This window comes from Diadema antillarum, unplaced genomic scaffold, assembly GCF_040938485.1.
Source record: "Diadema antillarum isolate AM-2024a unplaced genomic scaffold, OU_Dant_1.0 seq00000041_RagTag, whole genome shotgun sequence".
NCBI lineage: Eukaryota > Metazoa > Echinodermata > Echinoidea > Diadematoida > Diadematidae > Diadema > Diadema antillarum.
This window is the reverse complement of record NW_027271153.1, coordinates 657,973-682,829: the sequence shown is the minus strand read 5'-3', so window position 1 is coordinate 682,829 and position 24,857 is coordinate 657,973. Positions and strand designations below refer to the sequence as shown.

General features: G+C 39.3%; 1 protein-coding gene across 1 annotated transcript in view; it reads left to right on the top strand.

Moving 5' to 3' along the window:
* Nucleotides 1–24,338, top strand: part of LOC139725430 (tetraspanin-17-like) — a 67,690-nt gene extending 43,352 nt beyond the window's left edge. The window contains exons 5-9 of the mRNA XM_071636504.1: nucleotides 19,084–19,182; nucleotides 19,879–20,010; nucleotides 21,069–21,125; nucleotides 22,453–22,569; nucleotides 23,660–24,338. Of these exons, the coding sequence (XP_071492605.1) occupies nucleotides 19,084–19,182; nucleotides 19,879–20,010; nucleotides 21,069–21,125; nucleotides 22,453–22,569; nucleotides 23,660–23,734 (480 nt within the window). The 3' untranslated portion in view covers nucleotides 23,735–24,338. The remainder of the gene's footprint in view (nucleotides 1–19,083; nucleotides 19,183–19,878; nucleotides 20,011–21,068; nucleotides 21,126–22,452; nucleotides 22,570–23,659) is intronic.
* The last annotated feature ends 519 nt before the right edge of the window (nucleotides 24,339–24,857 follow it).

Genomic DNA, 24,857 nt, shown 5'->3' with positions numbered 1-24,857 from the left:
AAAAAAAAATGTGATAATGGCCTTCTGGTTCTCAGCCAACGATATGTTGGAATGAACAGTAAGTGAAAGTTCAGCATATTACTGTAAAAGTGGAAATTTTCGCGGTGTTGAAATTTTCGTGCATTTCGCGCAACCAGAAACTAGCGTGAAAATAAAAGCATGCGAATATTGCTTGCCATATGTTCCTGTGCGTGATGTCTTGATTCTGCGGAATTAAAAACAAGCCAAACTCTTCTGACCCGGCCAAGCGTGAAAAATTAGTCGCGCGAAAATATCCACTTTTACAGTACTGCACTTTTGTGCATTTACTAAGTAATGCAATTGAGTACCTCAGTCGCCATTAATTACATTAGTTAAGTCTGGTGTTCTGTACATCTCTAATGTTCACCCTCTGTGACCCCTCATTGAGTTCTCACTGAAAAGGATGTTAATTGTTGGAAGCTTTCTGAAAATATGACCAAACTAGAGAGGGGCCGTCAAAGGCGGCAGACCCACGCCTTGTACAAAGTCGGGGTAAACATACTGTGCATTCGGTCATCTACCAGAATTCGGTCACTTAATTGCCAGTGTCCTTTATCACCAGCCAGTGCGTTCTACCAAAGATCGTACACTGAAGTGTACGATCTTTGGTTCTACAGTCACATCACACGCAAATCACATCATTTCACATACGGTAACACTCATTCACCACAGGAAAGTCCTTTAATCTCCTCCAAAAATCCATTGAAAATCCCAAATTCCACCATCAAAAGTGCAGATTCGGAACTTTTCCAAGCGCAGATTCGGAACTTTTCCAAGCGCGCGCGAATTAAGTCCAGTTTTAAGAGTATTGTCTACGCGACGGGTCGCCGAAAAAGCGCTAAAAATCGAGAAATACGCCGTTTTCTTGCGGGATATTTTGCTTATAGCAAACCGAGAGTGTGTTGATATCAAAGGTCGTATGAGTGTACGATCTTTGATGGTATCCACAAAAGCGCAAAAGAAAAAAAAATTTACGTACCCCCTAGGCAATTACCCCTATGATTAGTGTCTACGGGAATTATTCAATGCAAGGGTTAAATGCAAATGTCTACTGCACCAGTATTCGGTCACCAACGAGCGCCGCAACGTCCCCGATGCTATTTTGCACCAACAGGGTAGAGCGCGATGCATTTTCAGCGGCCTTGCACACGCATTGACATTGAGCGCGCATATCGTGCAGTGTGACTGCGACCGAGCAAATGCTCCTCCAACGAAAAAAACAATCAATTTTAATTTGAAAAATCATCAAAATATGGGCCAGTTTGTGACGACGGAGAACGAACTTTCATAAATCCAGAAGGACATAGTCCTTCAAATAGGCCTAAACGTAAATTTCGGAATTCTTACGAACATTTGAGCAGCGAAGTCCGATCGTTTGGGAGTTTATGTTTTCGTATGGTAGCGGAAAATCGCAAAGTGATAAACGGGAAATTTTCGGAGTGGTCACTATACCATGGGGTCAAAACTTAAAGGTCGCACAGAATTTGCAAGGGTCAACCGATTATCACCAAAATCTAATCGATTCTTTCCTGTCATTATCCAGACATCCCCTGAACATTTCATGCAAATCCGTTTACCCGTTCTCTTGTTATCTTGTATACAAACAAACAAACAAACAAACAAACAAACAAACAAACAAACACACAAACAAACAAACAAACAAACAAACAAACAAACAAACAAACAAACATATGGAACCCTTTACATAACCCCCTGCCGATTTTCATCGGCGTGGGTAAAAATGTGATGCTACTACCATCAGCTCAATAAGAATAGCAACGCTGATGCATTCTTTCATTGTTGTTTGGGATCTCCGAAAGAAATAGACTTGTTGAACTCGGGATGACATTTCATTGCACATGCATTATGAGAACTTGGAAATAGATTATGATTAATACAGATTTCTTTTCATTCTTTTATTCATTTAGTTTGTCATTATTATAACCAGAAAACAGTACAATTGAACTTGTATGTGATATTAATACTAGGCTAAAGCATACATGTAGTATTAAATCGATGCCAATTTGGACGAAATTTAAATGAAATTGGGACAAGTTGAAAAAGGAAGCTGCCTTTAACAGCATTAGTAATGCCTAATAGACAGACGGAGCAGGCAGGGATAAAATCTGAAGAAGAAGATTGCCTGTTGCAGTGAATTACCCTCTTCATACACACATTTAGCTGAGGTTCCAGATTTGCAGCGTGTGTATAATGTCAGTGTGTGCAGGTGCTGTTCTGTATAGGATGGTTGCATCGTGTCTTGTGTGCAATCAGTACATCAATAGAAAATGTCCAATTGACCAGTCGAGAAATTATAATGAGGTGGAGTCAGATTTAGCGAAGGGGGTACTGCCACCTGAAAATGACGCTTAGTAGGAGTTTGATTTGAAATAACAAATAACGCTAAAAAACAGGTAGAAAGAATCAAGACATGCCCAATGGAGAAACAGAACACACACATTCACACACTCACACTCCAACGCCAGGCGAGGTATGAAACATTATTCTGCCATCGTCAGGAAGTGCGCAACCTGCAGATGTGTGGAGAATGCAGCGATGTTAAATAGATGGGTTATTTTCAACCCAGAGTGCTGCTTTTAGCCAGGATGTTTCAGATGGAGATCGCAGATGGCTATCATTGCTTGGCAGATGTACCGGTAGCCACCGTGGTACAAGCCAAATCTCCAGAAAGTCCTAGAGAGCTACAACCAAAATGTTGCCATTCTTACATTGAAACCGAAGATTTTTGTGGGTTTTTTTAATGACCTGTGAATGTTTTTATGATCATACATACTAGTTCTACTTGCCTATGGATACACATTAGGCAGTTTTAAAAATGCTTAGTCAAGATGTAATATTCCTTGATAATGTTTATTTTGCAGGTCCATCCAAACATATGACATGGATTTTTGTCTTTTCAGACAGTAACTTGGGACAAATTTAAGTTTATTACTGTATTATTGATGTTTGTCTTTCAAAGAGAATGGAAACAGAATGGGCATTGAGGCTCGTAAAGTTTTCATGAAAAAAGTCACACTGCATCCAATTCAGATAGGAAATCAGAAGGATATGGAATTTCAGTTTTTCACACTTTTTGACAAATATTGATATTTGATTGCAGTTGTACATTGTATATAATGCCAGGTACACTCTGATAGATTCTTACACTAAAATAAAGCAATCAGATTTGTTGTCCCCGCCGAACGAGTTCGAGCAGGGGACTATGAAACGAGCTCCGTACGTGTGTGTGTCTGTGCGTCCGTCCGTGCGTCCGTCCGTCCGTGCGTCCGTCCGTCCGTGCGTCTGTGTGTGATCAAAATGTTCAATTTGCTACTTCTCTGTCATTTATGAGCCAATTTTGATTCTGTTTGCTTTATATGATAGCACTACATGGGAGCTTTAAAACTTCTACACAGAATTTCAGTTGTGACCTTTGACCTTGACCTTTGACCTATATTGTACATTTTGCTACAAAATGCTACTCCTTCGCCATTTCTAACCCGATTTCGATTCCGTTTGCTTTATGTGATGGCACTAGGTGAGGGTTTCAAAACTTGTACACAGAATTTTGACCTTTGACTTCTTTGACCTTTGACCTTGATTTTTGACCTATATTGTACATTTTGCTACAAAATGCTACTCCTTTGCCATTTCTAACCCGATTTCGATTCCGTTTGCTTTATATGATGGCACTAGTTGAGGGCTGCAAAACTTCTACACAGAATTTTGACCTTTGACTTCTTTGACCTTTGACCTTGATTTTTGACCTATATTGTGCATTTTGCTACAAAATGCTACTCCTTCGCCATTTCTAACCCGATTTCGATTCCGTTTGCTTTATGTGATAGCACTAGGTGAGGGCTTCAAAACTTCTACACAGAATTTTGACCTTTGTCTTCTTTGACCTTTGACCTTGATTTTTGACCTATATTGTACTTTGGCTACAAAATGCTACTCCTTCGCCATTTCTAACCCAATTTCGATTCCATTTGCTTTATGTGATGGCACTAGGTGAGGGCTTCAAAACTTCTACACAGAATTTTGACCTTTGACTTCTTTGACCTTTGACCTTGATTTTTTACCTATATTGCACATTTTGTTACAAAATGCTACTTCCGGCGGGGACATATATTACGCACCGCGTAATTTCTACTTTTCCTTGTTGATTATTTAGCGACTGCCACCCTTATACTCCTTTGAAAGTTATCATTTTTCAGTTTCTGCAGAACTGTATAGTGCTTTGATTCAAAAGATTCATGATACATGTATTCATATTGCTCTGATTTTGAAAGAGGAAATATGATGCAAATTTGTTTACATGTAAACAAAGACTGTATGGTGATGACGTCATAGCTTCATCTGATTGCAGTTTTATGTGCTTGCCACTAATGTTCCTGTTTTTCGAAAACATGAACCATCGAAATTCTGTAATTAGGCCTACATTATTTCACTTCCCATTTTAATGAAACTTCAGCCAATCTGTACATCAGTTGTTGATTTTAACTCTAATTATCTACATGTAAGTGAGCTGAAGGTTGAGTGATGTTGTACTTTAAGAGAGAGAGGTGTGAGTAATTCACACAACAAACTCCTTGCCAAGATCCCAGCATGATGTAAGGTTCTTGAATAAGGAATGAGGTAATTTCTGTGTCCATGTGTGGGCAATCATTCCCAGTAGAGCGTGGAACAGATGAAATAATGAAAATGTGCAAGCATGGTGCGGTGTGGGTGTCAGGAAGGGTTGTCTACAGGGGTGTTTTGGAATTAAAAAGTTATCGTGCTGTAATTTCAGGCCTAACGTGTGCATGTATTTCAGTGCAAAATCATTTCCCTCTTGTGATATCTCCATAGTTTTGAAATGCAAGCACGTAGAGAGGTTCTCACTGCTTAGCAGAATACAAAGTGTCTGTTCTTTCACAGCTTCACCAAAGCATGACTGCCAAGCAATTCAAGCAGAATCTTTCAGAGCAATAAAGTGACTGTATTGCTGAGAAAAAAAAGACCAGGGATCATTCTGAGGAGCACAACACATCCTACTATGCAAACACTTGCATGTTTATTTCTCCAAAATACCTGTGTAATTTACACCAATCTTTGTTGACTTTGAAGCAAGGTTATTCATTCCGAAGTATCAGTGTTGTGTGTAGTTTTCGATTTTACAGTGTATATTCATGGCCAACATTGCATTCCACATAGTTGCTTTATAAGCAAGGGTTCAGCATGGAATGTTGGCCAAAATACACATTTGAATATGTTATGACAACATTTGAAAAAACAAAACAAAACAAAACAAAACAAAACTGATGGCCACTGGCCAAGTGTGAATGATGGTCGCCATCCACCTTTTTCATTGTTTGAGATTTTTTTTTCTTTTTTAGGGGCAGCCAATAGCAGATATATCTGCCATTAAAAAGAAAAAATGGCTTAAACAATGTCAATACTCAATGTTGGTCCTATCTTTCATACTCTCTAATTAGTTCAAAATTCCTACTAACTGCTTTATGATGCCACTTTTGGTATGCTGCTTCTTTTTAGACACAATACTGCTTAGGGATCAAACCTCTTAAAGATGTTGTACCCATGGAGCTACCCACACAGCTTCTCCATGTTACATCTACTCAAGCAGTAAAGTACCTTAAGGGTACAAATGGCCACATTTACCCTGTAAAGGAGCTGGAGCTGCCTCTAACCCCCTCCTCCCATCAACCTAAGACTCCCCCCCCCCCCCCCCCATTATGTCTTATCCATTGTACCCACATAATGCTGCATTTTATCTTCACGTTGGCTAAACGAGCCCTATGCTGTTATCCTTCTAGACATCCTTGTTCTACTCTCTGCTGGGAGGGCTGGGATGCTATTTCATGCACTCAAGTTGTCTATGACAATAAGAGTAATATCAAAAGGAGACAAAAATTTCTATGTATTTGAATATAAGAAGAGAATAGTATGGGGTGTGAAGATGCATATATACACATCACTGATTTTGGCTACAACCAAACAGATGATGAGAGCACAACTTCACAGTTATCCCATAGAACCCACAGATTGACTACACAGATTAATATTGGCGAAATTTCCTGTGAACGAAACTGAAAGCAATATCACAAGTATCCTGTACCATGTGCATCAAATTACCACGATGTTGTAATGATAGCAATGATAACTTTTAGTGAGTTATAAGGATTGTTAATGATGAAGTATTGACCCCCCCCCCCCACAAAAAAGAATCTATAATGTGTTTGTATACAAACCTACAATATGTGTGGGAGTATTGTGAGGAGAATTTATCTCCTCAAGGTACTTTGGATATTACGATAGAGACTCTTTGATTTCATGCCCTGGACGTGGATGCCGATGTAATGACGCCATTTTTAAGGAACTGCGCAGGATCCAAGTTCTCCAGCAAGTCCAACACCAGAATTGTGAACGCATCTTCTAAAGACTTCATGTCCTCCTAGATTCAGGACGGGGATGACGCCATTGCTTGGTGCACCAATCGCTAGCCCTCTGGAGGGGACGGGGCCATGACGTCATAACAGTACGTCGTGAACGGCGTGCACAAAAATCAAAATGGGTGATAACACCACAAACATAACAAGTGGACTGCAACCACTTTGAACTGCTCTAGTACGAGAATGGCGTCCTCATCCACACATTTGAAAAGTCCCTAGTGTAGGTTGTGGACAGTGACACTGTTTTTATTGAAAACATACGTCTAAAATTTCAGTATCCCATAATTTCCTACTCTATATGTCAAGTGCTAATGATACTTTTACCACTCTGCTTACATTGTACAAATGTATCTGATTCACTCTTGATGTGAAGTCAGTTAGAAGATGGTTGTGTCATATTCAAATTTTACAGTGGTTGTCTCTATCCCAGACTCACATTTTAGAATCATTTTAAAGCACTAATGCTGGGTATTTGTTTCATCTGCAAATGGTAAAGTATGCCTTTAACCCTCTAACTGCCCTCTAGAAAACTACTAGTAGTCCTCATCCTCAAGACCATTTTTTCTTCCTGTCATGGTTATTAAGTATGCTGAGAGGCAATTTCAAGTAAGCATCCACAAGTGAAGTAAAATGAAAGATTTGCAACTTTTTAAAACTGTTTGAAGAAGACACTCTATGTAGCCTCTCACTTTGCGCATTCCTTGAAATTTGATAAAACAGATATTGCACCCTTTTTGTTGGCACGCATTTTGTTGTTTCAAAGCCAGCCCAAGGAGGAAGAATCATCTTCACTCAAAACATGTGTGTCCATTTACTGGTTCAGAGTTACCAATTTGCAAGTCTCATCGGCAGATCAGTGTCAAAAGAAAATATACATCGTCAGCTGTGTACATAGTGGTCTTTGAAGCTTACGTTTCTTTGACCTGTGCTTTCCCTTTTGGAAATTTGGTGACCCAACATTAATTGTTAATGCCGTTTGTCGAAGATTGAAATTGATTCTTTTAAAGTCAGCTTGAATGTGGTGTGGGATAGTAATATCAGAGCTCCTTTCTGATCTGGTATCCAATTCTATACCCAGCCAGCTAGAAAGTGTACAATGTCCATTGTTCAGCTAAATATGAATCACCAGGCATCAAATTAATGAGCCAGGAAATTTTCCCCACAGCTGGTTGTGTGGCATTTGGTATCCTATGCAGATTTGTCATTCAACTCCAGGAAATAAATGTGTTTGTGTTAGATTATGATACGGTGGATTGAATGCCATTAATTTCCTTGTGCTACATGCAAGGTCAGAGTGATGTATGGAATTATTTTAAATATGATGAAAGCAATGAATGGACTGCAATAATGATCTGTCATCATGGTAGAAATGTACATTTTGTAAGTTGCAGTTGTTTTGTTTTATGTTGACAGGATGTTTTCATGTTTTTGTTTTTTTTGTTTCTGCCAAAATATTTGCAATGTACAAATGAATTTAGGGATGGGTGTGGGGTGTTATGTTTCAACAGTATCTATTGTAATTAGCTTTTAACTGTAATCTTGTCATGCATGTCACATTTCAATAGTACCCATTGTGATTAGGTTTTTTTCAAGAATGCATGTTGAAATTAACCATTTTATTCTGATTTAAGTCAGTGTAGGGCACTGGTGTGGTAATGACCCTTCAAGTAACTTTGTACACCTCAAGCAGAAGTCAACATGAATACAGTATGTTGATAGCAAGCTTAGATACAAATGTGATGCATTCAGGGAAACTTCAGAGACATAATCCATATAAGATGATAATATACTGGAAGTTGCAGAGATGTAGCTGCAACATCTCTGAGATGTCTTGGAGACCTTGCATATAAAATTAGTCTCTCCGACCAGCTAGAAACTGGAAAGAGCCTTAAAAAAAAAATCAAATGTGTTCAATTTTCTTACGGTGTGTTTATGCTCAATTTGCGAAGGCAGAATCAGCATTTTGAAACGTTGATTCAAAACGCCGTTCATGGGAGCACTGTTTATGCTCACTTTCTTCGAGCCTTGGAAAGAGCGTTTGCGATTGCTTCGCTGACCTCAGCAGAGGCACGTCAAATTGGGGCGCGCGCTGCGATTGGTGGCCTGGCCTGGGAGAGCAGCTGGGAAAGACATGCGTATACACAGTACATGGGAAAATTGCACAGGCCAGGGTAGCTGGCTGGCCGGGCGCGCGCTTTTTCACGTGAACCGGAAAGGCGTTTAGATGACGTCACTATAAACGCGTTTAGAAACGCTGTTGCGTTTATGCTTCCCCGTCAAACGTGATTAGTCAGAAACGCCAATTGTAAACGCACCTTTTTGTGCGTTTTGGATCGGCGTTTTGAATCAGCATTTCTATCGAAGTGAGCATGAACGCAACAGCGTTATGCACTAATCACGTTTCAAAACGCTGATTCTGGCCCGAAAAGGGGAAGCATAAACACGGCCTATATACAACGCTGCGGAGACTCGGCTACATTCCATGAGACCTCGCGGACTACTCTGGGACCAGGGAGACTTGAGTTGCCACCAGGTCGCCAACTTTTCCCCAGCCCAATGAAATACCCACCCACAATTTACCGAGACTTTGTATCTGACAACCAGAAAGCAAGCTTGCCCTATGCTTGCCCGAGGCTTGCCTGGCATAGCAACAATGACTGCATGCAAAGTGGAATCAAAGTATTGAAATGCATCAAACATAATTCTTCGGTGGATGAAATAGCTTAAATATAAGTAGTTTCTGAAGGAAGAACAAGGAGTGAACTGGCCTATTGCCTTCTAAGGCTGATGTTGACATACTCTGGTTGTGAAATGCCAAGATTGTCTCTATATACTGTACCTTGTATCATTGACTCTAACCGACACAAGCACAGCGGACATGTAGTGTCTTCGAGTGCTCACACTGGTCATGATTCATACAATGTATAGATCTCTGTACACACACTGATAGCCTCTGCTAGCTAACATGACAGAAATCTTGCCACTGCTCACAAGCTAGAGCTGGAAGTCTATCAGCTGTAAGAGTCATGTGTGATGCTATGACCTCTGTAGTGAATATCCGTGCTTCCAGGTAAAGAGGGTGTGGGGGGGGGGAGGGGGAGGCAAATGTTATGTAATTGACATCCTCAAGGAGAGTGCTGCTGCCTCAGTAACTTGTGTGAGGAGACTTTGCTTGTGATGGTCACATACACATGTAGATTGCTTATCTTTGCTTCAGACTTGTGTCATTAGTAATGCTCCCATTTTTTCTGGAATTGCACAAGAGTTTAAGTGATCTTCAATACAAATAGACTTCAGCACATCTGATTACAGACTGTTGTTTCACCTCATGCTTAAAAAAAATTGCATGCCCTTCACAGTCCATGTGACATCAATGCGAAGATATTTGTGGAGTCAGTCGTGTGTGACTCCAAAACAAGTTTTTGGAAATTGAGCATTATCGTAAACAGCAGCTACAGAATGTTGAGGGTATCATGAACCCCACCCCCAGTTTGCCAGTTACTTGACTACAGGGTATAATGCAGTCTAGTTTCATCATGAGCAGACCACATCATTTGGCGAAGGAAACACTCTTGTATACATACGTGCAACAAAAATGGTTTACATGCATGCTTATGATAAATTCATGGCTTTATTGAGAAGAGTGAAGATCTCATAGTGCTACTTTAACCCATCAAGGATCGCCACCTCAAAGAGTGGCATTCACTTTGTGCACAGACAGGTCACCGCTGGTGCCTACAGAGTTAACCTACTCATCAGTATTGATATGGTTGTCAAAGCACTGCTGCCACAGCAAGGCTCGTGTGCGTCATTAGAGATTTGCGATATCGGTGGCCGGGAGCATCGATGGGATTAAGATTGTCAATGGCACAATGTGGCTGTGCTCACTTCCTTTCATAACATGCAGGGTTTTTGTCCCTCTTGACTAGCATCCTAGTACATGTCAGTGCCATGTATATTAGGGAATACAAAGCCAAACCCACAATATATTTTTGTCAATGGACCACTTTACTAATGTATTCAGATTTATGAACATTTTTCTTCCGAGCCTATTCCATCCACTGGTACGCACTGAATGCATTTCCATTTGTTGCCAAGATGAGCAGGCCTTAGCAAGCCTTGGTAACAGCCTTTGTTAATAAAGGTATGCATAAAATGTTTTTGAATATCCTTGCTAACATTCTGTCTCTCCGTGCATTATGCATCATTGTACGAGATTTGTTAGCATCGTGCCTATGTGTAACTTTGTCAGTTGAATTTGTTGTATTAAACCCATCCTCGGTAATGATTACTAGAAACCGCAGGAAGCCTAAAGATATCACATGAACTAGAAGAACTTGAAAAGTCGAAAACACAGACGAAACTCGGGATAGAAGCAAAACAAAAAAACCAACAACAACAACAAAAACGGACAAGTGTGGGCGCAGACTACCTCTAACTTGAGATTAGAAATGTGATTGCATGCCTGGATATGTCATCACAGCAGATAGTCTGTTGAATATCTAATGTGTTTCTATCTCAAGGGTGGGAATATCCTGCCCCTCCTCCATGTGCCAAGAAACATACTGGATCATGAGGGGGAAAATAGATATAGAAGCGAATGTTTGCCATGTGTGTGAAGGATTTCATCAGCTTTTTTTGTTTTGTTTTGTTTCCAAGCTCTCACTGAGTGCTTCTGTACATAATATTCCAAACGTATCCGACAATGGCCATATTTACAGACCATAATGCCAGTTTGCTATAGAGTCTTGTTGAACACAGTTCAAAGAGGCTTTTCTTTAAAAAAAAAGACCTTTGTGCCAGAGTAGGGATCAGAATATTCAGTGCCCAGGCCAGCTTACTGTCAACACATCGTCATTTCACAATGCATACATGCATCACAGTTGTTATGGAGCCTAATCAGGGCTGCTGTAATACAGGAAATTCAAGTTCCATGCTGACGAACTTTGTCAGGCACAAAGCAGCTACAAGTGAACGGACTAATTTGTTTGTGCGACATCCTCATGCACCCCTTCCAAATGCATAAGTCTTGTTAGTATATCTTGTCTGTTTTTCTGAGCCCCTTACATTTATTACTCTTATACGGTAAAAGAATAGGACTAACTCACTGTATGTATGAATACAAAGTAAAGATGACATTTCAGAGGATTTGTGTGACCTTGTTTACAAAGTCCTATCTGTATCAGCCTGATTCAGACTTGAAGATTTGGGGGAGTATTGAATGAAAAACAGAAAGGTAGGATAAAAAGGTCAAACACAGAACAAGCATTCCAAACTGGTTCCAGGATTTACACTCTCCTTCCTGTTCCCGCTTAGGAAGTGCTGCGAATCGCCACTTGACGTCATATGTCGGCTTCTTACGTAGGCCCGTGCTTCGATCTCCATCGTGAGTCACGAGACAGTGACCTCACCGAGCCCAATCTGGCGGTGACAAGGCACAAACAAAGCCCTGATGTCGCCCGCAGAGAGTACGCTCTCCGAGCGATGAGAAGACTCGACTCCGCTCTCGAGAAAATGCGCTGGCACCACACGGGGGACGTAGCCCGGGATGTCGCATGGGAGTATACGACTCCCGCAGTCGGGTTGGTCCACTAATGTGCTCTGGTCTCGCTAATGTCGGTATCCGCTTCAATGAGGTTACGCGCAGGATGCTGCAAAAATGAAGATAATACTGTTTTAACTTCTCATTCACCTCCTGCCTCTTCGCTACTTCCTGTAAAGAAATATATCTACCACCTGCACACAGATATTGGATTACAGTTTGAATGTTCTGAAACATGGACCCATGGGTAACCATGTAGTGTGTGTAATAAGCAATGATGTGAGAGGATGTTACATGTTGTATCACTGGCATTTTTCTTAAAGTACTTCGCATTGACAAACAAGTTTATATATTTTGCAGTAATTAGAAAGTTATGTATCAATCACGTATCCGCTCATGTAGTAGGTGCTGTTGCTGTACTTGCACATTGGCGAGATCGCGTGCATGATCTGTAGAGTCATAGACGAAGTGAAAATGACGGAACTAGCCTTGGATTCGACCCTGTCACCTACTGCTTGCAAGGCAGTGATGTTGTCAACTGAGTTTGAAATCAGGTCATAGTGATGACACCATGAACTTGGAACAAATACCCGAGGGCCTCCATCTTGTTTCCTCTTTGTTCGATACTCATTGTCTCATAACAATGAAATGCTTGTACCCTTTTTTAATGCATCAATTCACCAACCTGTGTTCCACACAGTAGAGGCAAACATCACTCAAGTGGAATAGTCCAGTCATCAAGCGCACAATTACTGCACACACTGAATATTTCATGTGGTTTTTATTTTCGCAGATTTTGCGAGTGAGGTGCTATTCGCGAATTTAAAGATGTGTGAAAATAATTGACTCTGATCCCAGTATGAATGTGACGTGCACGCATACATTTCCCTGTTCAGTACAATACTCCATGATCATGAATTTTACCACTCTCGAAATCGTCAGGGGAAGTCCCGATTCAAAAAAATTTAGACTTGCTTGATATTTGGTGTATACAGTATTTCATTTCTGCCCAAAGTGGAGAAGACTTTGAGCCTTTTGTGTGTGTTTTTTTTAATCAAATTGTGGAGAGATGAGGCAGGTTTTTTTTTTTTTTAACTTGAATTATGAAACCACTCTCTGGCCTTTGCGATTTTTCCCAGATTTGATTCTTTTTTTCTTTTTTTCCCGTGGAATTAGCTTGTTTGTCAGCATGCCAGGAATGGCTGATTAGGCGCATGGGGAAAATGGAAGCAGCAGATAATGCCAGTGGTAATGTGACTTTCACAAAAACAGTAATCGTAGCGTGCGCCATGATACATCCATTTTTGGCTCCTTGAAGTCCTTAAAGGGAAGTCTACTAAATAGTTCCAAAGAGACTAGCTGTGACTGCTACTACATTTGTACTACTGCCACCAATGCTGCTGCTACTACTGCTAACATTACATGTTATGGTAGAAGTTATGATGATGATGTTAATGACAGAATAATGATCATATCTACTCTAGTAATATTAACTTGTTGAGTAATTACAATTTTGAATCAAATTGGAGAAATGATGATATACTGATCACATTGGTGGTCTTTAAGTTTGCTGTAATGGTTGGTATCCTCCTTAGACTTAAAAAAAAAAAGACATTTATTTTTTGGTCATTGTTTTTTCCGTGAGATTGAAAAGTTCTTAAGATATTTTCTGATCAACTTTCGTGATCTAGAGTGTATGTAAGATTCTATCTATTCTTCCCTCAATTTGAGACTTACTGAGGGCCTAAATTCATTCTTTTTAAAACAATAAAAATTTGTTAGTTTTAACAATTGAAAGTTCTCTGGCAGTGATGTGAATATTCATAACTGATTGGTTGTTTTTGTGGCTGCTGCCAGATTAACTGCAATTGTTGCACCTCACATTGTCAACCTCTCAATTCAAAGTGATCCCCTGTCCTGTCCTCCAGGGACACTTTCATGTGCATCTTGCACGTATTGGTGGTGTAGTATCTCTTTGGTAGTATCTATTATACAATGAGCTTATTGTGAATGATTCACCTATAGAGAGCCTTGATAAGGTAATAATGCCCAAAGAATATAATGGGTCGTGGGTGCAAGCGTGAATCAGTGGCCTTTGACTTGCGACGTCATGATCAAATTTAGCGGGACTTTTTTTCTCTCTCTCTGTGATCACTCTTGGGCTTGCACCCATAGGGAAAAGAAACAGCCTTTTCTACTTTCCTGGAGGTGTGCTTCCCCTCCCCCTCCCCCTCCTCTTCTCCCTTCCCCCAGACTCATTTCCAGGGAACAAGGACTGCCCGCAAAAACCTATTCCCTGAAATGCAGGAAGTCCAAGTCTCCTTTAAGGAATTAAAACACTGCTTTTCAGTGATGCATGCAGCATGGTTTATGAACAGATTGTACCCTCTGACTGTTTCTGATGGGTGTAATGATTACTGCTTCATTTGATAGTCTATGTATGAGATGAATTCAGGAGTGTATCCTCTGTACAAAGCAAGGTCAAAGGCCACTCTTGCTCAGTAATTAAAGTTGTAAAATTAAGAGTTGTTCACACTTTGAGAAGGCAGAGGCATCCAAGTCAACTGCATATATATATTGCTCTTCTGTTTTTCTGATTTCATATTCACCCCTCATTTTACAATGAGAACATATTTGCTAATCTGATGCATTTTATAATTTGAATGGATTATATGTAGTCTGTATTTGAAGCTTCATTGTATGGTGAGTCTGCTCTTGTAAATTTTCTCAACCTCCCTCAAAATGTAACACTGCAAAGTTGCAAGTAATTACTACCTGTATAGGTGTTGAAAGTTGTATAGTGTGACAGAGAGCAAACCGAATGGCATTCTTGACTACATGATATACAAGATACCTGACTGTGAAGTGAAACTGGAAAGGAAGTAAGACATGGAGACTAGCAAAAATGATTTTCAGAGATGAGCTTGTATGAAAAATTGTGTCCTTTGAAAGCACTTTCAGCGTGTCAAAAGTGTATGGGTCTGTTATGAATTGCAGTAGGCCTATTTGCAAAGTGCTCTTCAGTAAACCTTCCTGGAAATGCACTTTATAATTGAGATGTACATTATATGTTATTGATGGCAGGATTTTTTGTTGCTTTTATCATTAATGTCCTTTGAAGGAATGGGGAAGTGTCGTAGTGAGGTATTCTGTACTCGCAAACCCCATTGAAAGAGTGATTAATGCAGTTAAATGGGCTGAAAACAAGGCTAAAATGAAAGTGATACTTGTGTTTGCAGATCAAGGTTTCCTCTTCATTCTCCATCTTTCAACGTAAATCTCCCTCTATCATTCGGATCAGCTGTGATTTCCTTTGCCATTTCAACCGTGCGGTTAGCCCTGTCTCCCGTACCATCGTGTGCTTACGCAGGCACTAGCCTTGATTACGGGCTCTATAAGTTATATATCCTCTGGCAAATGAAGGAAAAAAAAATCTTCTATTGTACTTCAGTGTAAATAACCTAAATACAGTTTGCACTAGTTATTCATATATACAATGCAAGAGCAACACAATAGACAAATGAGTGTTGAAACTTTTTTGTTTGTCTGCATGGAAGGCCTTTACATCATGAGTTAACGAGGTTCCAGAACGTTACATCCTCCCACGTCAATCACCTCTGATATTTATATACTTATTTTCTCCCTTATGTTTTCGTTACTTTCATATTCAGTGCCAGGCGCAGATTAGCAATTGATATCCAGGCACTGTAACATGAGTGTTGCTATGTATTTTGCATAGCAATGAAGGCTGTGTAGATGACATCCACAGACAAAGCAGCACATGAGAATTGAGATTTACAGATCTAGATTGATGAATATTATTTAGAGCATGAGATTGAAAAATGAATCAATAGATGGACAAGTACAGTGTAGTTGACACATGTTAATGAGATAGTCAGAAACATCAAAAGAAATTATCAGGGAGTAATTCTTATCTCTCCAGTTGAGCATGGCTGGAAAAAAAACCCAAACAAACAAGAACGAAAAGGCATTGACAGTCAGTAATGCAATATTACATTGATTTCTTCTTATGGTCCTCTGTGCATTGTTAGTAGATTGAAATGAAATCAAATGTCTGGCTGCAGCTCATACTGAATTGTGTTGGGGGAGGCTATAAGTGCCTCTTTTATGTCTAGGAGAGGCAAAAGAATGGTATTAGCTATCCAACACTGGGGAGCCACAAGATTGTGTTTTGGAGTCGTCCAGTTTAACCGCACCATGACCCACACCTCTCTGTGTTTGCTCACACATCCTGTTTTCTACCTCCAAGCGGTTTATATTGCCTTCATTTTTTTTTTTGAATGCCTCTCGGGTATCTTGTTGGTATCCTATATCTTTGTGCAGAGTGTTGATATGCTGTTGTTTATTTAGATGGTATTGTCAGCCTTGAAAGCGGAAGGATGTTAACATCGTAATCTTAGTAAACTGGTTATGCCCTTCTACCTCTTTAAACTTTATGATGTGATCACATTTGATGCAATAGATGGGTGTGGTGGTATTCTGAAACTATCACAAACAGAGTGAACAGTCCATGATTGTCCTCAAAACAGTAATCTGATCATACACAGATGCCTTTTTTCTTTATCAAATAGGTACTTGATAGCCTCTGATGTTTATATTACCAATGCTTCTCAGATTACAACACAACCATGTAAGCTTTAATATGAATACTGAACTGAGTGCTGCTAATCATATCTTCTGTGTGTGTGTGTGTGTGTGTGTATGTGTGTGTGTGTGTGTGTGTGTATCATGTGCTTACTTTTCATTTATTTATTTCCATACTTCTCAAAATATAATGAACTTACCTAACAGAAATTTAAACAGATTTTCATATGCAAGAATAAAAACAAGAGATGTAATGGTGCGTACATACATAAAATCATGGTTGACTCAACTGCAGGTTCCTTCAATTTTGTAGTCAGTAAGATTATGCAGAATGGATTTGTTTGTTGTGACGTCCACATCAAATTTTATTTCTTTTTCGCCTCCCCTCGAAACAATCTCTCAAGCCAGGCATTTGCAGTCCAAGCTTGAATATTTGAATACTACTCAAGGCTGGTTGCCATGGTAACTATGTTTCACAATAAATGAATGGAATGCAGAATCACTTGGAGAGCTCCAGCCTAGGAAGGGCAGTGCAAAGTTGGAAGAGCGCCCTCAAGTGGCTGTTGGCTTGCATTAGTCCTCTCAGATTGTACTGTGCTGAAATTGGTTGCAGTTAAAGTTTTAACCTGTTTTTACACACAAAAAAAAAGACAAGAAACTGACAACAGATTGGAGTGAGCAGTATGCAAACTTTTCGCTAATGAAAATGGCAGAGTTAGATGCACTCGCACTCTTTTGCAAGTCATGCTAAGTTTTCTCTGTGGTCTTGTATTTCCTTCAAAATTGGTCTGAACTTTTGATGAGGGGGAAATAAAGGTACCTTTACAGATAATGTTGAAAATCTTTTGTGGAACTAGTGAAATGACTCTAACACAAATCTGTGTGGAAAGTCATATATTTTTTTTGACAGAGGTTAGTTGACTCGTTTTGTTTTGTTTTTTTTCTTCTTCTTTCTTTTTTCTTTCGATCTTTGTCATTGTGAGTTCTGGGTATGAGTGATCTTGGTTTACAAGGAAGAATGCAACATGATCATTCGTGGACTTTGTACAGGCGGGCATGTGCGGAAAGCGTATTGAAGGCTTTGCCATCTCGTGCTACTTATTTTGACCAACAGAAAAACCACCTTTTCCTTCAAAAAGAAAATAAGCCATTATTGATGCATAAGTGCCAAAGATCAGTGAAAAGCATAACCACCATGTTAACTTGTTAGCCATAATAGCCAGTGGATCACATTGTTACTTTCTCAGTTCTTCTACTTTAATGGCTGAACATATGATGGGGTTGTTGGTACCTAAGGTGCCCAATAAAATCTGCCATTTGTTTAATTATTATTATTATTTTTCTTTTTTTAGTGCTGTATCTTTGTTACCCAAAATGGGTGAAAGCAATTTCAGTGCTTTGTGCAAGAAGATTTTGTAGCTATAGTAATACAAATAACTCTGTGAATTTGTTTTTGATTATGGATCTTGGGTCTTCCGTCGTAAGTCATAAATTGTAAATTCAGTTCTGTTCATTATCCAAAACAGAATTTTAAGTGTCAAGTTCTATTATTTGATATTAAAATAATGCTATATATTTAAAGTGTGAGCACTTCCTTTACGTTCCCTTAAAACCCTGCAACTTTGACAGGCTTTTTCCTTCCCAACCACTGGTATGAATGTAGGAAAATATTGGAAATTACCTACCACCTGCACAGAACAAATGAGCCAGCCTAACATTTTCTCTATCATTCCCTCAGTGATTATAGAAAAAAAGGTCATTATTATCAGTGTCGTAATTATGTTAACACATCATAACAGTACTGAATTGGCATTTGGATAATTATTGAACACATCATAACAGTGCTGAATTGGCATTTGCATAGTTATCGCAGATTGATAAAATTTGGCTGCCATGATAGCAATGTGTAACTGCACATCTTACAAACACGAGATGGCGCTACACAATGACTGTAACCTGCGGTATGACACTACCCTGGGGTATGGCTTTCAACATCATACGTATGACACGTAACATCTTTAGAGTGATTTGGTGACTTCAGAGGACAGAGCACAGGGGGTTATCTGTTGTGCATGATTGACAGATTACCCTACATTGATGTAAATGAGCACCAAATTAACCAGTGTTTTAGTAATTAATAGCGATGATTGATGAAATTTTTGCATCAAGTTGTTTTCATTCAACTAATTAATGAGTTGCCCTTCACTGATTGAAATAACCAACAAATTGATCAGTGTTGTAGTAGAAGCCATGCTAAAAGAAGTATGCCCATTATTTTTTTTTTTTTATCATGGCTAAACTACTAATACACTTGTTAATTCAGTGCTTATTAGGGAGCTATCTGTTACTTTAATATGATGCCACCATGACCTGGACCCTTCACCAAGAAATCCAGTCTTTCCTTACAATTAACATGTCTTCGTCTTCTCTTTTTTTTTTTTTTGTCTTTCCTTTACTCTGCAGATCCTCAATTTTGTGACAGATAAGCTTGACGAATTTACCATCAAGAATTACAGAGAAAACGAAGATTTCCAGGGAATAATTGATGGATTGCAATCTGGGGTGAGGATTTAAACAAGTACTGGTGTTTGTTTTAATCAGACTGTGACTTATAGAAACATTTTGTTGTTCTGGCCCTATTCATTGATAATGAAAACGAATACTTTTTAAATAATATTCTGTATCTGTTGGACCTTTATTCATAAAGTGTTTATTTTTTGTTCCAGTGATGACCACAGATTCTGAAGTGACCTTAAAATTTGCCTTCTATGCATCAATCTATTAGTTATTTTAGAGTGGGTACTTGTAGGTGTGTTGTAACAAAAGTATACATTTGATGAGTCTTATTTTTGACAAGTTATAGGAAATACCAATCATACAGTTTAATACGGAATATATGAATGTATGAATATATAATGATAGAGACAGCGCATGCATCGCACTGTAAAAAAAAATATTGTATGTGATGATGTGGAGATACTCTAGCATGACATATACCTTTTCACTCTCTTTTGAATAGGTCCTTGAGGAGGGCTTAAGAAGATTTGATATGCATAGATTTATTTTGCTCAGCTAACTTGAATGCAGACCTTTTTGGAGTCCTTCTTCTCCCAAAAGCTTATCTTTAAGCCAGAGCTCAAGTTAACTTTGTTCACATTGAAACTGCATCACTTTTTCATTTTGGTCATACAGATACCCCTCTTTTGCATAGATTATGACACAAATGACAGTCTTTTCCCCTATCATTTCTTTCAACAGTTGAAATGTTGCGGTGTGAACGACTATAACGACTGGGACAACAACATCTACTTCAACTGCACTCAGGCCACCAGTCGCTACAACCCGGAGGCGTGCGGGGTGCCTTTTTCGTGCTGCCTCCCCGATCCCGCTGTAAGTCAAGAAGTCGCCAGCGATGGCGCTGTGTAGAGCAACAACTGTTGTGGACATTTGCCACAGGAAAAGAGCAATTATTTTCTCTCTCAGCCAGGATGAAGGGACTGTCTGACTCCAAGTTGCTAAAGGATTTATCCTCTTATTCCTTTTTTTTTACATGCTTGCTTAATTTCCTCAAAATTTTTGAAGACATCTGAATGAGAATAAGATAACATCTATTTCGGCAGCCTCCAGATACCTCTGCGTCAATGTTTATGTCATTTCTCATGATGATGTTGCCCGATGACCGTCAATCTTGTGATGACCATGAAGGACACAGTAGAATACATTCAACAAGAGATCTGTCATTTTGTATCTTTAGGTTTAGATTGAGTGGTCACCTCACGTGTCATTAACTTTATTTTTCTCTGTAATTGAAGGCAGCAATCGAGTGTAATTTTCTTTCATTTAGAGATGAGGTCATGTGACAATTTGCTCAAATTTTGCTCATGCTTTTATGGTGCGTCGAATGCCGATGCATGTTGAACATTTTTGCAGATCAGAAACATATCATCTCAATGATGTTCAGATGAAGTCTTGAAACCAAATATTATCTCCTTTGTGTATGTCTTCTTTCAGCATAGCTTTCCCTTTGGGATGCTGCTCATGCATAATTCATGGAAAAAGAAGACTAATTTATCACAGTTTAAACTTCAAAAGTTATTCGTGTTATTCTTGTGGGTATCTGCAGCTGTCATATGAAGATGATTTTGCCAGAAAACTCAAAATAAATCGTGTTTACCTTCTCTTGAATTCCTTCTATCATCAAGCTGAGGTAAATTGAATGTCCTTGAAAATACACCCTCATCAACCTTTCATGTCAGTCGTATAAAAAAAAACTTATTGCATCTTATTCATAGATTGTGACAACAGATGTTTCAAGTTTCCCTCTCTCATGGATGTGGGTAGGATTTAGAACTGAGCAATATTTGTGTGACAATTATGATTATTTTATGACATTCACATCCCCAATATCCACACTTTCTCCCATCCTTTTCTCTCTACCACCAAATTAGGATACAAGTGGTGTCATCAATACACAGTGTGGATACAACGTGAGAGACCCGTCAAAGGTAAGTGGACAAGTTTCCAGATTTCTCAGCTTCTAAGATACATTGCACCAAATTGTTAAATTAATACACTGTAGATAGTTGGCAGGAGTGCTGTTTAAAGAGAAGTAATCTCCTAGATTATGTGCATGTGGTGTGTGGTAGGTGAAAATAGATAACTTCTCCACTGCAACTTGCTGCATAGCTGACAAGCCAGACTCAGATTGTTTTATTTGCTGCCCTCTTGTGTTCCAATTGAGACATTCAATCCACAAGGACACAGGTACAGGCTAAGAAAGTGTAACAGCAGGAAGTCTCTGGAGACTTGGAAATCCACTAGATGGTTTGATAAGTTGCACTGACAGCTTTTTCATATGAAGTACTCCTTCCAGAGGAGCATAGGGGATAGAAAATAAGATAAGAGATGGAATACACTTATGAAACTCCCGACAGTATGTGTTCATCATTCTGTTATTACCACAAGCTCTCATGTTTCATTTAATTTTGTCCAGGGAGCATTAAAAAAAAATATTTATCAGTAGTTTAAAGGGAAGGTATAGTATTGGTTGAGGCAAGAATTCAGCTTATAACTTTGTGTGATATATTTAGAAACCACTTTATGAAATGTAACGAAACCTACAATTCTAAAAGGAATCCAAAGTTTATTTGAGGAAAAGAGGTTTTGAAATGGTTGAGATATCCAAAACAAAGTATACACAAAACAATCCTAATAGAATATATGGGTCCCGCCTTTTATTGGGATTGCTTTATTTTGGATATCTCAACCATTTCAAAACTAATTTTATACTTAGAATTCCTCTCAGAATCATATGCTCTTTCAAATTCCACAAGAGGCTTCTCACTATCTCAAAAAATCGTTTAAAAAATGTTGGAAACCTCATACCCCATCTCAGTGGAAACTATACCATCCCTTTAATCGTTTATGTGTCACATTCATATTTACTCACCTCTTGTCAGAGTGCCGTATTCATTTTAAGTTGCTTATAGTAAGAGTGCAGCCTTCCTGTCTTCATGCAGTTGGCAGTACAGTTGCTGTCTCTGTTTAACATTCTTGTCGGATTGCATCTAATGCGTGTTTGATTCCACTGTGGGGATAATTGCCCAGCATCGAAGATTCACTTTGTTAGGGCTTATGATACCCCTCTCTTCCAAGAGTCAACTCTTGTTACTTATTCAGAGTTATTGAATGAAATCCACTTCTAAAGGATTGGCACCTTTATAGGGCTGGATGGGAAATGCCTCAGTGGGCACATGCAGGGTTGATTAAAAACAAAAACAAAAGGCAGAATAAGAGTAACCAATGATGGATTGAATTTTTCTTCCTCGGCAGCGCGATGATTTGTCCACCAAGATTTACACAAGAGGATGCATTGGTGCCTTCCAGAGTTGGCTGTCCACTAATCTGGTAGTAGTAGCAGTGGGAGCAGGAGCTATCCTACTCGTCCAGGTATGTTCATCTCCAAGTTGGTTTTCTGATACCATTGCTCCTAATATGTTAAGGTCCGCAACTTTTGCAACTTCCATTAAGATGTGTACATCTCCTTTAGTTAGTCCTGTAATGAAGGATCTGGAAATCACTCTGTTTCAGGTTTGTAGCATGGGTAACTTTAAACCCATAAAACTGTTTCATGAATGCTAAAAAAAGGAATAGTTTTTGATGTTTTTTTTTGTGTGTGTGTGATGTTATGTAAATCATCTCCTATCACATGCAGCCATACATCCTGTTCATTGAAGTCACTAATTTACAAATAGTGGATGGTCACCAGTGCGATGTTACAAGATTTCGCACGAGGCGAAAGATAGAGGTGCTCTATTCAACGAGGTGAAGCCGAGTAAAATAGTGCACCTCATCTTCTACTGAGTGTGAAATCTTGTTCCATTGCACAAGTAAAGACCATACACCATTTGTTTTATACAACACCTTCAACGTCAACAGATGTGGTCCACACAGATTTTTGAATTTATAGCACAGATATGGCAACTATTCTCCAAGAAAGACAAATAAGTAGCTGCCGCACGGTCACAGTCATTTTGTACATACGTACATGAAACTGATCCGTTGAAGCTGTGTACAAAATGAGTGACAAAAGTACGCGCTTGTAATTGTCGAGTGCACGCGCCAAATATTTGTTTATTGTGACATCAAAGCCGTGCAATGGAACAAAAAAATTAGAGTCAATCGTGAGTTTAACATGGGAGTCAATGGAAATTGGTGACGTCAGCCATGTGCTATCCATTTTTGCTCAAACAAAAAATTGCACAGCTGACAGCCACAGCGTGCGATGGTACTTTTAGCTCCTGAATGTCACATGGTTGGCAATCTACCAATCGGATGGCTACATTCTATTTAGATGTTGTATAATATGTTGTATGTTGTGGCCTTCTTGAAAAGGTGTGCAGATTTTTTTTTTTACTCTCTTTGTGCCTGTATATCAAAGCAAAGCTTCTGTGCCTGTATATCAGAGCTTCCCAAGCTTAATCTCTGCATCTCTTTTTTCTCCCCCTCCTCCCTTTCTCTCTTACATGCATCAATTCAGATTTTTGGCTTCTGCTTCGCGACGTCCCTCACGAGTGACATCAAGCGACAAATGGCCAGATGGAGAAGACACTAATTCTCGTCCAGGGGCCCCATTTCACGAAGAGATGTGTAGATAGCAACTCCTGCTGGAGTGGCTAATGTCATGGTAATGACAAAAATCCAGCGCCCAGGGGGGCGTTTCATCAACGAGTTCGCTGGAGGTTTTCACCGACAAATTTGCTATCAGCCAATCAGACGCAAGGATTTCAGTAGCGTTTAACAGTTGTCAGTGTAGATCACTGACAAAAAGTTTCATGAAACGGTCCCCTGATTGTCTGTTGCTATGAGAATTTGCTATTCCAGCAAGACTTGCTATCCTGTGCATCTTCTGTGAAGTGGGGCCCAGATCAGCTCTGACAATGTCTCCGTGGATGCATTTCGGCACGTGCCTCAATCCGGAATGCCACAAAAATTTCCAAAATGATTTTCAAAAATCATCTTAGATTGTCACGCTCTCTGTGAGGTCGACAAGAAACCAGTGATGGAACTCCGGGATTATTATACTAGTTGGAAATAATGTATCCAGTGACCAGGGTAATAATAGCTTGTAAAGCACATTGAACTTCTTAACAAGTCTGAAATGCACTATTATAAAAACTAGCTATTATATTATTATTCTATTAAACCCACCTGGACATTGGATGGATGTGTGTGATTTGTGAGCATCCTGTCGACAAGCCAAACATTGGCGTAGGATTTGGGTGAAATGAAATCTCAAAGCTTCATAATTCTATGGCAATGAAAAATCTGTTCATCATGTCTGAAGCAGTCACAAAAATGTTGGAGTGCCAAGAAATATAGACAGAAAATTATAGGCTACCATGATTGGTAGGTTTTGTATATGACAGTGAAGTTAACACACATCAAGAGCTGCATGATCTGATGTAAGCAGACCCCATCAAGTGTAGTCTCAACTTCTTTCTTTTTATCAACATGGCACCAGTAAACAGCTCAAGGGAGAAATAATGGAAAAGACATTGTAAATATTCAAAGCCATTTTTGTAAAGCGAGAAAACAATAAGTAAAATTGGGCTGATTCGGTGAAGGAGTTTTTGTTTTGAAGTGCTGCACCGTCTTCAAAGGGTTCTTGCACAATGGAATGTGCGCCTTGAGAAAGAATTGTGTGGCTCTGTGACATGTGTTTATATGTTGGCATT